The 17415-nt window shown below is 36.5% G+C and overlaps 1 protein-coding gene across 1 annotated transcript in view; it reads right to left on the minus strand.

Moving 5' to 3' along the window:
• Positions 1 to 17415, minus strand: part of RPP30 (ribonuclease P/MRP subunit p30) — a 38367-nt gene that overhangs the window by 2659 nt on the left and 18293 nt on the right. Inside the window, exons 6-10 of the mRNA XM_017498222.2 lie at positions 13106 to 13195; positions 4209 to 4325; positions 3610 to 3639; positions 3178 to 3215; positions 2701 to 2780 (exon numbers count right to left, since the gene is read on the minus strand). Coding sequence (XP_017353711.1) covers positions 2701 to 2780; positions 3178 to 3215; positions 3610 to 3639; positions 4209 to 4325; positions 13106 to 13195 — 355 coding nt within the window. The remainder of the gene's footprint in view (positions 1 to 2700; positions 2781 to 3177; positions 3216 to 3609; positions 3640 to 4208; positions 4326 to 13105; positions 13196 to 17415) is intronic.

Below are 17415 nucleotides of genomic sequence, written 5' to 3' on the forward strand. Positions count from 1 at the left end.
GCCGGGCATCCATGCCTGCACCACCCTCATGATTCCTCTCATCATGAGGTTTCCAGACCCTTAAAGGACCTAGTAGACATTTTCCAATAGTGTTTCAGTGCACTACCATCCTTCTTAAATGTGGCACTGAGAATGACACAGATGCCAGCTGAGATTTCATCAATGAGAGTATAATAATGAGACTTTAAATTCCCTTGCCTCAGAATCCTTTATTTCTTCTACTATTACCCAAGCTGAATTAGCAATCTTAAGAACACATCATAATACCGTCTCATTGTGATCCTGATGGCAACTAAAACCAGAGTAACCTTATTTTATCATCTAGTTTAGGACACTTTTCAGGTAACAGAAGTGCTAATAAGGTCACAGAAATGGCAGACATAAACTAGAACTGTCCCGGGGACACTGGGGTACATGGTAATGCCACCTGATGTTCGCAAGTCTTCTTTAAGTTTAGCTTCTATAAAAGCCTGATTTTAGACACAGAAAGACAAACATTGCATGTTCTCACTCGTTTGTGGGGTCTAAAAATCAAAGCAACCGAACTCCCAGAGATAGAAAGTAAAAGGATGGTTACCAGAAGATGGGAAGGGTAGTGGGGGGCTGAGGGAGAGGTGAAGATGGTTAATGGGTACAAAAAAATTGAATGAATAAGACCTAGTATATGATAGCACAATAGGGTGACCATAGTCAATATAATTTAATAGTATATTTTAAAATAACTAAAAAAGTATAATTGGATTGTTTATAACACAAAGGAGAAATGCTTGAGGAAATGGACATCCCATTTTCCATGATGTGATTATTGTGCATTGAATAGCTATATCAAAATATTTCAGTACCCCATAAATATATATACATACTATGTACCCATAAAAATATAGAAATTCTAAAAAAAATACTTTACATATTATATGTTATATGCTGAATAGCTGAGTTTTTAAAGTCAAATGCAAGACTACACACACACACACACAATTATATATGTATTTATATTTTGGTTTCTGTATCTTGTTTAGCCCCATTTTTGGAACCTTAAGTGTTCCTCAAAATCTTGATAATTGTTTATTTAAAACAGATAAAAATAATGACAGAATTACCAAAGTGTGAACCAACTGTTCCCCAATTTCAGGAAAATCATCGTAAAAATCCCAATTAATTTGATCACTTCCAGAGCTTATATGATGAGTTCTAGGCTACATAATACAAAAATCTCATTCTAAAAATGTTGAAACTAAAAGCAAAATCATCTAACTTATGGTAAGCCAATACAACAAGTAGTTCTCTCAAGTGGAAATCAGATCAATAAAGTCCAGACACAACACACAAGTCCTCAATAACCAAGCTATTCATATGACAAATAACTTAGTCTATATGCAGCAATCTATTTTGAAGTTTAATGTTCATTTGGGTGATATCAACTAAATTGCTTCTTAACCACTATGACTAGTTCTAAGAATTATAAAGATAATGAAGACAAAACAGTGATCAAAAGTTTAAGTTGTTTTAATAAAATTTCATTTTAATTTTCCCATGTTTCAGCATACTTTCAATTTTTATCATCTGATGAATAAGAAATTCAGTCAGTGAAGAGGTACATATACAGAACCTGAGTTAAAAAAAGTACAGTCTGGCTGGACATGGTGGCTCATGACTGTAATCCTAGCACTTTGGGAGGCTGAGGCAGGAGGACTGCTTGAGCCCAGGAGTTCAAGACCAGCCTAGGCAACATAGTGAGACCCTGTCTCTATTTAAAAAAAGAAAAAAAAAAAAGGTACAGTTTGTACACACTTGACCATGTAAGCAAACATGGGAAAAGAAACATTCTGAGTTTTAATAAATGTAAAAGTTACAGTCTGTGTTTTGTTAGTTGGTTTAAAAATGTATTTGCTGGCCGGGCGCGGTGGCTCAAGCCTGTAATCCCAGCACTTTGGGAGGCCGAGGCGGGTGGATCACGAGGTCAAGAGATCGAGACCATCCTGGTCAACATGGTGAAACCCTGTCTCTACTAAAAATACAAAAAATTAGCTGGGCATGGTGGCACGTGCCTGTAATCCTAGCTACTCCGGAGGCTGAGGCAGGAGAATTGCCTGAGCGCAGGAGGCGGAGGTTGCGGTGAGCCGAGATCGCGCCATTGCACTCCAGCCTGGGTAACAAGAGCGAAACTCCGTCTCAAAAAAAAAAAAAAAAAAAAAAAAAAAAAAAAAACATTTAAAAAAAAAAAAAAAAAAAAAAAAAAAAAAAAATGTATTTGCTGTTTTTGTTTTCCTAATAAGTAGTTTAACATATATTTTTTAACATATCAGTTCTCTAATAGTTTAACATATATTTTTTAACATATCAGTTCTCTAAAACAGAGATTTTCAACAGGGAAAGAATGCCCCTTCAGCAAGAAAGAAGAAGGAAGGGAGATTAGAAGCCTGTCAAAATGTGGGCAGGAGCACACATGTATAGCTGGAAGGAACTTTCCAATACTCATTTCTGCAATGAAAGCTATATTCATTCTAAAAACAATAGAAAAGAAAGCCTGAAGTGAGGGTGAGAAAACACTGATGGTATGGTTACAACAGGTTGAGAAAAGATAACTCCAAAGGAACTCTGCAGGGTAGAACAATAAAAATAGGTATGGCTTTAACTGTTTGATAAAAATGACTTGCTTCTAACATGACCATTCAGTTTTTACTGGAAGAACTTGCTTACCTCCGTGGAGAAGTGCTGCTCGGCAGTTGGTGGACACTGCAGCCTTGGCATCACTTTCAGAAAGGCCAAACAGCAAGCCTCTTGGGGAAGCATTAAAGATTTCAACCCAGAGTCAACTAAGGGCACGAGACTAAAACAAACATAACTCAAAGTGCCAGCTAACCTGGTCACGTTGAGAGGCTAATTAATTCAACAGCAGTTCTTAGTCCAACTAGAACATACATCTGAGAAAAGACTCATTTAACTTTAAGCTTTTATAATATGAAGTCCCTCATGCACTCTTTTCTATCTCAGGATTAATTAAAAAAACAGAAGTATAAAGCTCTCTATAATGTTATACAATTTATTTTTGAAGCTATCAATTGGTAAACTTACAGTAAAAGGTTGAGAAAAACATCATGTTAAACTATAATATGACTTCAAATTCCAAATTTCCTGAAAGACAATGTCAACAACTTTTTACTCAGAAAAGGATACAGGTTTGCCACATCATATGGCCCTCTTATTTCTAAAGGCTGAAATACAATGAACAAAAAGTAGAGATGAGAAAACTATTTATAACATTTCAATGACTTATCGCAAATTAACAGAATACTTAAGTATCGAAAGCCAAAAAAATTACATAAATTTAAGTCCTTATAATTTTGACGGGTTTTATAGATTTTGAAAATATAAGAGAAACCTGAAAAGCACTTTATAACAGTATAGAAGAAAAACTAATTATATAAACAAAAGTTAAAACCTAAAGAAAATGGGGATAAATTTTACTGTTTAGCAATTACAATGAGCAAATGTAATTAAAATAGAAATAAAAAGCAACAAATATTCACTGCTATTTTAATTTATCCCCTAGAAACTGCAGTTTTATAACCTGAAAGATGAAAACAAAGTACTTCATGCTAGACTTACCCTTTCTGCAGCACTAGATATAATTACATTCTACAAAATAGAAAGTAATTAATATTAATCTTAGATAAATGCAAAAAAAAGGAAAGAGTTTCATAATATAAATAGCCAGTAATCACATTTTAACATTTAAGGCACAAATACCAACTTCTTTTAAAGATAAGGTACATAATTAAAGTGAAAAAAATGAAAGACTTTATGTCGAACTAAAGGCAATCTGTAACAGAAAACAGAGTATGTTTTCCTAACAGATCTCAGTAAAGATGAATTAAGCTTAAAAAACAAGATGAGAAGGTCACATAATCTTAAATCAACTCAGTGATGCCAACAATTGTTATTCTAGACTTTTCTTTCACAGTATATAATTGTAAATTTTTATCAAAAGATATGGCTTCCAACACAACTTTTTCTCCCTTATATTATTCTTTTCTTGGTATTTTTCTTTCCCTTAAAACTTGCAGAGCTCACTGAAATGGGAGAATTTGATCCTATGCCTTGAGAACATTCTGCTTTAAGGAAAAGGAGTCAGTTTGACAATTCCAGTGTACTACTAATAATAAACTGCCAGATGCAAAAAACATCCTAAAATTATAAAACCATACCTTTCCTTTGCAGATTTGCATCAAATTGAGGGCATTGGAAATTGTATACCTTCTCATTGTGGAGTCTTTGATAGCAGGGCTATAGATAAGTTCAAAAGCCAGGCCTCGGTCAATTGCCTTCACAGAAAATAAAACAAACTGTCAGATATAAACATGCACTGGCCTACTTCATTTTCACTGATTCTCTCTTCACCTCCTTCCTCACCCCCCACCACCCACCTCTTACATGTCAAGGTACAGCTTTATGAAAGACAGATTAACAGTAAAATGGCAGTACCCACAAGGAGAATAAAATAAGTCCATGGCTCTATTTGAATAAGAATTTACCTTAGATGTAGGGAAGCTGACTTTACATAAACAGGAATTATGAAGAGGCCAAGGAGAACAAAGTCCCAGTGGGGTGGCAGAGGGGCTATTACTCCATGAACTATCAAAAGGAAAACAGAGATGTTCTCCCTACATTTAAACTCATTTAAACTGTATGCAAATATAGTAAACCAAGTAATCTGACCCATGAATGCACAAAGAGACAAAGAAATAAAGAGCCCAAAGAACTAAGGGTGGGAAGGCCTTTCAGGTAAGTAATTTATTACCTAAATGTTGAAGAGAGAATAACAGCCATAGTTAATTGAGTGCTGACTATATGCCAAGAGTCTTATGTATAATATTTAATCCTTACTACAATAACTTTGTAAAGCATTACTGCAAAGACTGCTAATTGGCCAGATATCTGTCCTCTCATTTTTTTTTAGTAATAAAGCCCCTGATTTTTAGCTGGGTTCACAGCTGCCTAGCAAAAAAGATGGAAGTGCCCTTGAAGATTTTGCCCAGTTCATCATACGAGCTTGGTTTTTTGTTTTGTTTTGCTTTGTTTTAAAAAAAATTTTAAACTCCAGCGCCATTCATTTTCAGGGCTAGTTGATTCGGCAGGTGAGTTGTTACACACTCCTTAGGATTCCGACTTCCATGGCCACCGTCCTAAGCTTGATTTTTTAAATGAGAAAAGGAAACTCTTTCTTATTTAATGTACTCTTACTACATTGTGATTCATAGGTAAATGGATAAGTGGAAATGAGATTGAAATTAACCACTATACTATTTAGCTTTCCTAATGAACACCTAAATGTCTTCATCCATTCACAAAAGATATGTTTTAAGCCCACTATGTGCAAAAGCTGAGACAGTTCCTCCCTTCTAAAAGTTTACATTTTATTTGGGGAGATGATCAACAACCATAGAAAAATACAAAATTTCAACTGTAATAAGTGCTATCAAGGAGAAGTTTAGACGGGGGTGAGGAAGAAATTGAGTAGTTAAATAGTAGAGAAAGGTTCATTTTCTTTCAGAGGGAGGGAAGAGCATGTGAAATGCTTCAAGGTTGCATCATGGCAGCAGGTAGGGAAGGTCAATGGCTGGAGAAAAATAATGAGGAAGACAAGCTAAAGAGGATGGGAAGGGCCAACTGTGCAGGCCTTTAGAGCTGGTGACAAGGATCATTCCTAATCATTCCTAATGGAAAAGCATCTGAAGGATTTTCAGCATAGAGATGATAATCAGACTCAATTGCTAAAGTCACTTGGGTGGCAGTATTCTTTTGAATGAATAAAGAAGGAATGGAAGGCATGCTCTAGGCAGTATGGTCCGAGTCTCTTCTTGGCAAATTAGTTTCGATTACCCAGAGTATGAATTGAGACTGGCCCAGCTGTGACTACTGGATTTACTCCCGAGCATTTACAGGAAATGGAGAAACTTGTCTTTTTCTAGAACTGGCAGTCCACCTTGATTTAATTAGGTTGTACCTTGAAGGTCCCTTCTTCTTTACCTTCCTGAACACAGATTTCCTTAACTCTTCCTCTGGCTTTAAGGCTCCCAGATTTTATTTTAGATTTTCCTGTATTTCTGATGCTAGTTTAGTTAGAATTTAAATCCTATTTTCCACACTGCAACCTTACCCTCTCTCATTTTTTGACTTTTCCCCATCTCTAATTCTTTTACCTTTGTTGATTATTTCTGGGAATGACATTTGTTAAGATAATCTTTCTGTCATAGTTGAACCTGTATCTCATTCTCTCTGCCAAGCTTGTATACTTCTTGAGAGTTAGACTGCCTTTTATATAAAAGGTGTGTAATATATTTATATTTTGAGTGAATAAATAGTACTTATGGAGAAGATGTCTTGTGATAATGTTGTTCATTATGGATTATCCATCATAAAATGAACCTCGATGTACCTGGCTAACCAAAAGCCACAGATAAACAAAAACATCCCTTTACCCCTAATATCAGCTATCTCCTTGGCTATACCTTTTACCAAAACTACTAATTAGCTGAAGAGGCTGATCTGTATTTCTTTTTGTTATCCTTCTAGTTGTGGAACTATAACACAAGGCAATAGGATGAAGAAGAGGGGAAACAAATGAAAGAGGTGAATGATATACAGAGTTGGATGATTAGATCTCAAAACTTTCCTAATTGACTGAATCTAACTTTCTAGGCCCTTGTGGGGGACTAAATCAAAATAAAAACAACTTTTGTAGGGGGAGGGGAGGAAAAAAGGATATTATCAGCATAATAATTTTTTAAGAAAAAGGTTCTGATTTTCATCTTGGTATATTAATCAAGTTCACTTTAAAACTGCTAGAAGAACTCTTGAAAAATGAAAAATAATGTGCTATTGAAGGTTGTGAATATTTCTTTCACAGCACCTTATTTTAAATTTTTAGATGTATAAAATACAGACTCATTACCTGGTTTGTTGCTGTAAGATCATTTTAATGCAAATTGCTTTAATCTCATCAAATGATTGTTCATAAAGGCCTCTTCCTAACAGTGCCTGATTAGCTTTTGTTCCCACGTCTGACCAAAGGTTCTGGCATGGGTGGATGATCAGATTTCTTTACTAATGAAAAATAACAGTCATAAAGATGCTACTAAGGACAGGTGTGTGATACTTGAATCAAGAGACATTGGCAATAAAATTCCAAGTATTAAGCAAAGCTTAGAGAAAAGAAGAGAAGAAAATAAGGAGCTGATTACTGGGACAATGTACTGATTCTCTGTTACTGTCATAAAATTAATTCTTTATTCAGTTCAAATGAATGACACCCTTTCAGTGTTTAAGATAGGTAATTTGACCACATGACTCACAAAGCATAAGAAAGAATATAAGAAAATAATCAAAAATACTATTTGCATCTCTGATCCTGTCTACCCTATCCCTTCCTCCAATAACCACTTTTATTAATTTCTTGTGTCTTCTTTCAGAGTTTCTTCATACAGCTACAAGCAAATATGAATAGATATTATTTTTCTTTCTTATCCAAAAGGTAGTCTGCTACATTCTTGTCCTGACATGAAAGCTTTTCCATGTCACCTCATAATTTCCTCTGTTTTATAGTTGCACAGTATTATATTGTAGAGGTATATCATGTATTTAACCAAATCTCTACTGATAAACTTTGGATTGTTTCAGTGTATCTGTAGAGTAACACTAAATTGGGATTGCTAGGCACAATGGGTTGAATTGTGTCCTCATCCACAAAAGATATGTTGAAGCCCTAAATCTCAGTACCTCAGAATGTAATCTTGTATTTGGAAATAGGGTCACTGTAAATGTAATTAGTTAAGATGAAGTAAGATTGGAATAGGGTAGGCCCCTAATCCAACATGACTGGTGTCCTTATAAGATGATGGCCATGTGATGACACAGAGACAAACAGGGATAACGAAGACAAAAGCAGAGACTGTAGTTATGTAGCTGCAAGCCCAGGATTACAAAGATTGCCAGAAAATCACCAAAAGCTAACAAAAGGCAAGGAAGGTGGCCCTACAGAGTTCAGAGGGAACAAGACTGCTGACACCTTGATTGCAGACTTCTAGGCTTCAGAAATGTGAGATCATACAGTTTAAAACTGTTTTTTAAATCAGTACATGTATTTATAATTTGAACAGTTGTGGCCAAATTACCCACCCTCCACAAGGGAATTATTCCAATTTACACCGTTACCAGCAAAGTATGAGAATGTATGCTTTACTGCAGCCTTATAACAGAGTGTATTTTAATGTGGAACCACTTATTATGATAAATTTAATAATCTTTTCATATGCTTAAGGCCTGTTTGTATTTCCTTTCCTGTGAAATGACTTTTTCATATTCTTAATCCATTTTTTGTATTGTTCATCTTTTTTTTTTTAATTTTTCAGTTTCTAGGCACTGTTTACTTTTTATGTGTTAAGGGGATAAACACCTTGTCCATGACATGAGTGAAAATATTTTCATCAGTTTGTCATCTTTTCACTTTGTTTCCAGTGGCTTTTCTTCTTCTGTCACAGAAATTTTTAACACTGGCACAGTTTGCTGACACTGATGCAAGCACTGAATGGACACAGTACTTATTAACATATTGATTCACGTGTGATAACGTTTACAGAATACTCACATCGAAATCAATTATTTACAGCATGATCCCTAGAACTAACTCACTGCTTTAGACATTACTTAATAAACATCTCTCAGTGAAGAGTAATCAGACCATGAAAACAGAAATGGATTAGGGTTAAAGGACTCAGGAAAAAACATCGGACAGAGTATAAAACATACAAGATCCCCTAAAATAACTCAATAAGCTTGAAGTTATTGTTAAATGTCACTAACATTGAAATGGAAATAACACTGAAAAAAAAAATCAAAGGGAAGGTAAAGATACATGTTGCTTTAAGAACATCCTTCTTCTCACAACCTGAATTCATAAACCTCATGTTTTAAAATATGAAATTACTCTGTGCTTAATGAAGAGTTCTGCTGTAAAACAACTTTAAATAGCATTTCCCAGTAGGAAATGACAGTAGATTTGGAATCAAAGCTTGAGTACAAATCCTAGTCAATCCCTTGAGAGAGTCATTTAACTGCGTGAACCATGAACTACCTGAGATTCAACTGTATTACCTGCATATGGACATAATTAACATCTACCCCATCCCAAAGCTGCTGGGCCACAGCAGGTATCAAACTGCTTATGTTAGAAAATGCTAAATAATCTGAAGTCATTTGATTATCCAAGAAGAGGAGTGGAACCTAATTTTTTAGAAACATATCTATCATATGATAGAGTTGCAATGACAAATTCTTAGACTCCAGAAGAGGTTTGTGGGAGATTTTAGAGGAAATCGCATAATTGAAATTATGGAGCCCTAAGCATGCAGTGAAGATGACAAAAGGGGAGAGAGCTACAAAGTACACAAATGGAGTGTTTGGTCTGCTCTAGAGCGCCTTTGTAAACCCAACCTTCCAAGCTGATGCCTCACATGGCATCTGGCCTATTGGTAAAAGATGAATGACTTTCCTCTCTTGATACTGCTTTTCACCACAACCAAAGAAATGGGCCCAAATTCTAACTAAATTAAGATCTGTGCTTAATTTAAAGTAATCCTGGCAGAGGCAGGTAGATCACTTGAGGTCAGGAGTTCAAAACCAGCCCGGCCAACATGGTGAAACCCCGTCTCTACCAAAAATACAAAAAAATTAGCCAGGCATGGTGGCAGATGTCTGTAATCCCAGTTACTTGGGAGGCTGAGACAGGAGAATCACTTGAACCCAGGAGGTAGGTGGAGGTTGCAGAAAGCTGAGATGGCACCACTGCACTCCTGGGTGACAGAGTGAGACTCCGTCTCAAAAGAAAAAAAAAAGTAATCCTTATAAAGTAATCGTTTTAAAGCCAATCTATAAACTTCTCAAGGCCAAAGACAAGTTTATCCTCAAGGCCAAGGGAACGTGCAAGGACCAAGACTTAAGACTGAGCTATTACCCACACCTACTTACTACATGTTCTGTGCTCTCACAATGTACACATTTCCATACTTTATGTAGACAAACAGCTCCACAGCCAGATTGGATATTATGTGACAAATAATACATACATACCTATACCACAACTATTATTTACTCTGAACAACAAGCTGGACACCTGTATGCTTCCAACTTTTCTCTCTTTAATAAAACATAGGTGAATAAATTAACAGGGACTCTTCTGCTTCCTGACCAATTCACACTGCAGCCTACTTCTCTAATAGATGAAGACTAAAAATAATCTTGTACAGCCTTTCTTTCCATTCCATCATCTAGTTTTTATTAAATAACATATGTAAAATGTTCACACCAGATTTTTTTAAAAGCAGACACTGTGTTAAACTGCATATCCCTCTCACTTGACAAATTTTTTACTTTTCAGAATTCTTAAATTGAAAAATGTGGGAATCAAGCCAAAAATGCTCATCAAACAAAAGTAGCTTTTCTGAACTTCCCAACGGAATCAGGAGGTAGGGTGCCCTGGTGTCACTGTCTCTGTTGCACCACTGCCCATAAGAACAGAATGCCACTGTTCTTATGTTGCACCACTGCCCCACCTCCCTCACTGCATATACTTCCTGCTGAATGCAGACATCCTGCTAGCGACTATCAACAAGCAGAATTTGGCCGGCTCCCCTATGTTGTACCCTGATATGCTAAGCTCAACATGTACTTATTCAATCAACAAACTAAGGAGGATTTATTATAGGCAAGATAGTGGAGTACTTAAAAAAGGACCATGACATAGCTGCTGTTCTCCAGAAGCTCACACTCTGGTTTAAACAATAATACAAGTTCATAAGAACCCCAATTAAAAGCTCTCACCAAAGCAGCCACTGGGAATCTTACCATGGTCGTGAGACATGGGGAATTACGTGCTGTGCACTGCTGTCCATTCCTTGGATTTGGCCTTGGCATCACATGCTACTAGCTCCTCCCAACCAAGGTCACAGTATCGTAGGAGGGCTTATTCAGGCAAAGCTGTCTAGAAAATGATCTTCTTAGTTCATTAAGGTGAAGAAAAAGGTGAAAAAGTTCTAAGTTAACTAGCAATTTGCTGAGTGGCTATAGTGCCCAACTCTGGGGGTGCTACTTCCATAAAAACTGGATTGGCAGTTTGAGGCTGGTAAAAAGCTTAGGCAAACTTCTAAAGCAGAGATTGCTACCTCTGGAGAGAAACAATGTGAGGCCAAAAAGACTGTCATAAGCTTGTGTACTGTATTAATTTGTGGCTTTTATCATAGGTACTTGGGGCACATCAGAGATCTTGACAGGCAATCAATCAGAACTTTTTAACCCTATGTGACTAAAGAGCTGAATGACTTCTTGCAGTTTTTTATTTCCCCACATTTGACAAATGAGCTGTTGCACAACGTAGATTTCCAACTTGAAAATGTGGTGATTCAAGGTTTTTTCACTGTTTCCTCATTTATTTATAAGTACTGGGAACAACACAAGGGACCGATGATTTGAGCTTAGCCAATATTGTTATGTTCACTAGCACTGTCAATGTTTACCTGACAAGAGCTTTTATACTTTTTCCTTGAAATATATTATTATATATTTTTAGTTTGAGCATATTTTTAGGGGTAGAATATAGGTTAACTAAAATTTTCTACATTGGGTGGGCCAGGCATGGTGGCTCATGCCTGTAAGCTCAGCACTTTGGGAGGCTGAGGTGAAAGGACCGCTTGGGGCCAGGAGTTTGAGACCAGCCTGGGAAACATGGTGAGACCCCATCTCTACAAAACATAAAAAAATTAGCTGGGTGTGGTAGCCCACCTGAAGTCCCAATTACTCAGGGGGCTGAGGTAGGAGGATCACTTGACCCCAGGGGTTGACGCTACAAAGAGCTATGGTCATGCCACTATACTCTAGTTTGGGCAACAGAGTGGGACCCTATCTCTAATAATTTTTTTGCCACATTGAATTTTCACATATCAATTTTCCATTTTCTCATCTTATTGTCTCCCCCTAAGTCTCAAGCCAATTCCTTAGCAGCAAAGAGAATTAGAGTTGAAAGTTATAATACTACAGAGGCAAATGAGTAGGGGAATTATCCACCTTGAAAAACTTCTTAAAAAAATTAATCTTCTGATTCTGATAGGATTGGATATGTAATTTGGGCTGTATTTGCTAAACTCTTTTTTTCTCCTTGGATAGCAGTTTTTGAGAATAGGAGACTAAGTAGGGTTTTGGAAGCCCCTATTCTAAAATAGCATCTCAACTCTTCCTAGGATCTGATTGGCAAAGCAAATAGTTAAGAGCTGTGCTGACCTTATGCTACTAAAATAGTTACTTGTGTGAAATAATATCACCTTCTGATGGGAATTGAAGGAAATTAAGACTTAGAAGAAGGCATGACAGATGGAAGATGAAGGGTATGGGAAAACAAGAAAAAACTATGTAGAAGATGAGGAAAAATCTCTAGCAGAGGGAGAAACAAAAAAGTTTTCTGAATACATGGCCATCCTATTAGGTTAATATAAAGTAAATCTGGACTCTTTGTGAATAAGCATGCTTCAACACAGATTTAAATTTTGCATAGACCACGTCTATAGGATGCCATGCCCTGTTCCTTCTTGACTCCCTTTAGGTTGGTGGTGCCTCAAGGATCCTCTGCTTTTTATCTTTTCCCTTCCCCTTCTTTTTCGACTGCTCTGTTCCCTTAACAGTTGATGTTTAGGTTATAAGTACCCATGATTAGTAGCTATCCTTTATAAGAAATACCCTTCATAAATTTTGTTTTCTATTGCCTTTTAAAAACAGGTACTCCTTTGACTTTTTCCCAGTGATCTGGGGTCCTGCCAATCCTCTACAGATCTTCACATGTTATCATTCTTGGCTTAATAATTAACTGGATATTTTTAATTTTAAGCTTTCTTTCTCCCTTTGTTCAGCTTTCAAAATTGAAATTCTCTTTTCTGAAACTACCTCCTATTCTCTAGCCTTAGTTTTTCCTTCTAAGAACACTGGTTTCTTCTGCTCCTTTTCCAATTTGCTAATGTAAGTTTCTAAGATTCAAATACAGAGTGGAAAGTATAACACTTACCACATTAATAGGAGGTCTTTTGAAGTAAAATGGTAGTTTCTCTGTTACAGTTATGCAGACTAAATCCACATCCAAATGTGTGCAAGCAATCTGTAAAGAAGAAAAAAATAGGTAAGGCTAAAAGGAAAATTGCCACAAGTAAGAATGGGAGATAGGGTCAAACTTGATGTAAAGAAATATAAGCATGGTTCACTCCATAGGTGTTTTGATGGCTGTATGTTGAAATACAACTGACCTTTTATAAACTCAACTGTTTAGCTATTCTTTCAGGTTTGGTTTAAATGGTTTAACTGTAATCCAGCAAAAGCGAAATATGTCCACAGACTTTCTCAAAAAATAGGGCCTGGAGACTCTCTAACTCATATGGTCTTCTACATAAGGATGGGTTGCTGAGTGAGGCTGTCACTGGAAGGTTACTTCAGACCGTTCCAGAAAGTAGAAACTGACTATTCTAAAATCCAAGGAAAAAATAAGCCAAATGGAATGTATGCATGGTCCATTTATTCCACAAACTATTTATTGAGCAACGCTGTGCCAAGAATTGTCCCAGGGTTGTGGCTTCTATTAGTCTACTGAGTAGCTAAAGAAATATGAACACAGCACCTCATGACATTTGTTCAAATACTAATAGAAGGAATCTACATAAATAAAGCAGAGGTATTACAAATCAAATGATAAATGAATGCATTTTTTTACTTTTTAAATTCCCTTTCCTTGTTTTAATTTTTGCTATTACTTAATACTCTGCATTTTCTTCTAAAAGGTATTTGAAACTCATAAAAACCACATACAAGATAAAATAAACAGATAAGAAAATTATGATAAATGGAAAATCAGGGAAGAAAAATAAAGCTGAGAAAAGGTTACTAGTATAGAGTGCAAGTCAGAAGATACTGCTGGAAGAAACATGCCTGGCTCTGATTTTGCCATTATTTGATTTATAGTGGTAAAAATATTTGGCTCTTATGTTTTACATTAAAAATAAAGCCTACTGACAATGATAGTGTGTACAAGCTTGGCGGACAAATTCAAACTTCCAAGATGGCTATGCTGACAAACAACATTAGTAGCATGTACCAGGGGAAAGGGTAGAGTAAGGAGGAGTGGAGAAGAGGGAGTAATAATGACCTGTGAGATTGGTGCCAACCTTCAGCAATGACAGGAATATATCTTGCCCTTTTTCTTCATAATCCCCACTTCAGTCTCTGCTACTCCAACCCCAGAACTTTAGGATGCAAGAACAGATCAGAGCTTGGCTGGCTTTAAGACAGTCATAGTAACTTAGTCAGCCTGGGAAGCAATGTTGCTTTGACAGAAATACTTGGCTCATAAAGAATCTGCCCCATCCCAACTGCCACAACTGTCCAACTCATAAAAGAGTCATTGAAAATTTAATAAGAATGGATGAAGGAAAGCTCTGAATGATAACTAAAACAAATTCAGCTCTGTTCACCATTTTTTAACTATCACACTGACAGAGATTAAAAAGTTTGGTACCACCTTGATGACGTGAGAATGAATAAACAGGCACTCACAAGGTCTTTAAATCAGTATAAGGTCTTGAAGGGCATTTCAGCAATGGCTACCAAAATTTAAATGCACACACCAGCAGTTCTACTTATAAGTATGTAGTTCGTGTAAGTGAAGTCTCCTATAGAGAAGTTTCTATAAGTGTAGAGACTCTAGAAATACATAGCTATATACCCTACAAAGACTCAGGGGACATTAGTACAAGGACCTTCATTGCAATACCAATTATGAAAGACTAGACACAATTAATCATTCCTCAATTTTACTTAAATAAGTTATGATCCCTTTATATAATGGAATATGCCAACTCATTAAAGGGAGTGATGTACATCTCTAGTGGATATTATGGAACAACCTCTAAGAAACTGTAAGGTGAAAGAAGCATGGTGTTAGGTAGGAAGGAAAGAGGGAATGAGAAAGGAGAGAACAAAGTGACAAAAGATGAGGTAAATAATATTTCTAAAAAGGTACACAAGAACTATTACTATTGGTTGCCTCTGGAAAAAAGGGAGAGGGAGTTTTAGGTGGAAGTAAGGTGTACTTTTCAATATCTTTGTGCTGTTAAATTTATCATCATGAATGTAAATTATTTCTTCAGTTAAAAAAGCTGATTAATTCTTTAAAAGCCTGTTAAACATTCTCTCCAGAATAAAGCTAAATTAGGTTACTTTTTACTTAGATATTGTTCCTTTCTTCCCTTCTCCTATATGAGTGGCCAATGAAACAATGGCTGTATGTTAGTTTAAGTACGTGCAAATACATACATTATAATAAACTTTAGTTACAAAGGACAGGTCCCCATGGCTCCCTCTGACACTTCAACCTTAGAATGCCCCAAACTGAATTATTTTATTTAGTTTTCTATTAACCAAAATGTTCAATTGATACATTTAGATAACCACAAAATAAGAGTTAATGTTCACACTCCAGTGAAACACTTTCTATATAATTTTAAAAGATTAAATAATGCCCAATACAGCCTTGAGGTTAAGAATATTATAATGGTTTCCTCTGAAAACTGGTAGGTTACAGATGAATTCACATCAGTTATCCATAAACAATTTTTTTTTTTTTGTCCAGAGACTCCTATGACAATTTAAAGAAAATGTATCCCCATAAAAATGCACAGATATGTACACATCTTTACCTTTATGGCACAAAAATAGAAAGACTGTAGGGGTGCATATTCTTCCCTGAATCCCTTTCAAAGATATCAGGTTGATAAAATGGGCAAGGGACAATCAAGCTTACCAAGGAAAAATATATCCATAAACAGTGGCTCTCAACTTTAGTGTGTATAAAACTTCCCTAAAGAATGCAACAAAAATGAAGACAACCAGGCCCTACCTTCATGGATTCATTAAGTATGGCCTAATGATATGCATTTTAATAAATATTCCAGGTAATTCTGAAGCCAGTGGAGCAGACCATACTCCAAGAAACACCAAAATACTCCCTTCCTCAAGATACTCTACAATAGTGTTCTGCAAAGGAAAGGCATGAATTTCAGGAGCAGGAAAAAAATAAAACTTTTATTTCCATTTACTTTTATTTTTTAAAAATAGAGACAGGATCTCACTATGTTGCCCAGGGTGGTCTTGAACTCCTGGCCTCAAGTGGTCATCCTGCCTTGGCCTCCTGAAGTGCTGGGATTACAGGCACAAGTCACTGCATCCAGCCTCCATTTACTTTTTAATTCATTATCTTAAGATCTGTTTTGTGTGAATGTATTTTTTACAAGGCACACTGGTATAATGAGAGATGCAGGTAATTCATAAGAAACATACATATATTGGGAAGCAGGCTCAAAAATTTTCTTAACTGATAGGATGTACAATCAAAGCAGTTTAGAGACCACTGGACTAAATAACCTGAATTCTCCTCAACCTGCTCAGCTGCTTTAAATCCTAAATGGTAGTAATTGTTCCAGAAGCTCCTGAAGCTTCTGTGCAACTCTCTCTGTCATATTCCACAGCTATCCCCAATTCTAAGGCACCCTAACCAATGGATTCCCTCAAATCTTTAACCTCTGCCTTAACTTCTGAAGTAGCTATGGGGAGAGAGTTTCTTTTTATTTATTTATTTATTTTGGTTATACTTTAAGTTCTGGGGTACACGTGCAGATCATGCAGGATTGTTGCATAGGTATACACATGCCACGGTGGTTTGCTGCATCCATCCCCCTGTCATCTACATTAGGTATTTCTCCTAATATTATTCCTCCCCAATCCCCCCAACCCCCTGCTATCCCAGGGAGAGAGTTTCTATGAGATATCTTCCAGATACTCTGAGTAGAAAATATAAGAGTATGTTATGTCCCATGGAAATGATGCTATTTAGGGTGGTTAGATTTTATACTGCTATTGACATAAACGTGTGTGTGTGTGTATGCTTGATGACTTCATATCGGAAACCTAACTTAGTTTTAGAATCCCATGCCTATAGAGATACCTGTTAGAATTCTAGATAATCAACTTACAAACAAATAAAATCATTTATAGAATGTAACTTAAGACACAAACTGCTTGCATTTGACCTGATTCCAAACCATGATATACTTATAAAAGCTTTAAAAGAAGAGGGGGTGATCCAAGATGGCCGTTTAGGAACAGCTCAGGATTGCAGCTCCCAGTGAAAGCGCAGAGGGTGAGTGGACGCCGTGTTTTTATTGCCCACAGACTAGGAAATTCCCGGGCAGAGGTGCTCCATGGTCACCAGCGCGGCTGTTTCGGCCAGCGCGGCTGTGCCGGCCAGCGCCGGCCAGCGCCGCTGCTTTGCCC

The sequence above is a fragment of the Cebus imitator genome, unplaced genomic scaffold (genome assembly GCF_001604975.1).
Source record: "Cebus imitator isolate Cc_AM_T3 unplaced genomic scaffold, Cebus_imitator-1.0 Scaffold238, whole genome shotgun sequence".
Classification (NCBI taxonomy): Eukaryota; Metazoa; Chordata; class Mammalia; order Primates; family Cebidae; genus Cebus; species Cebus imitator.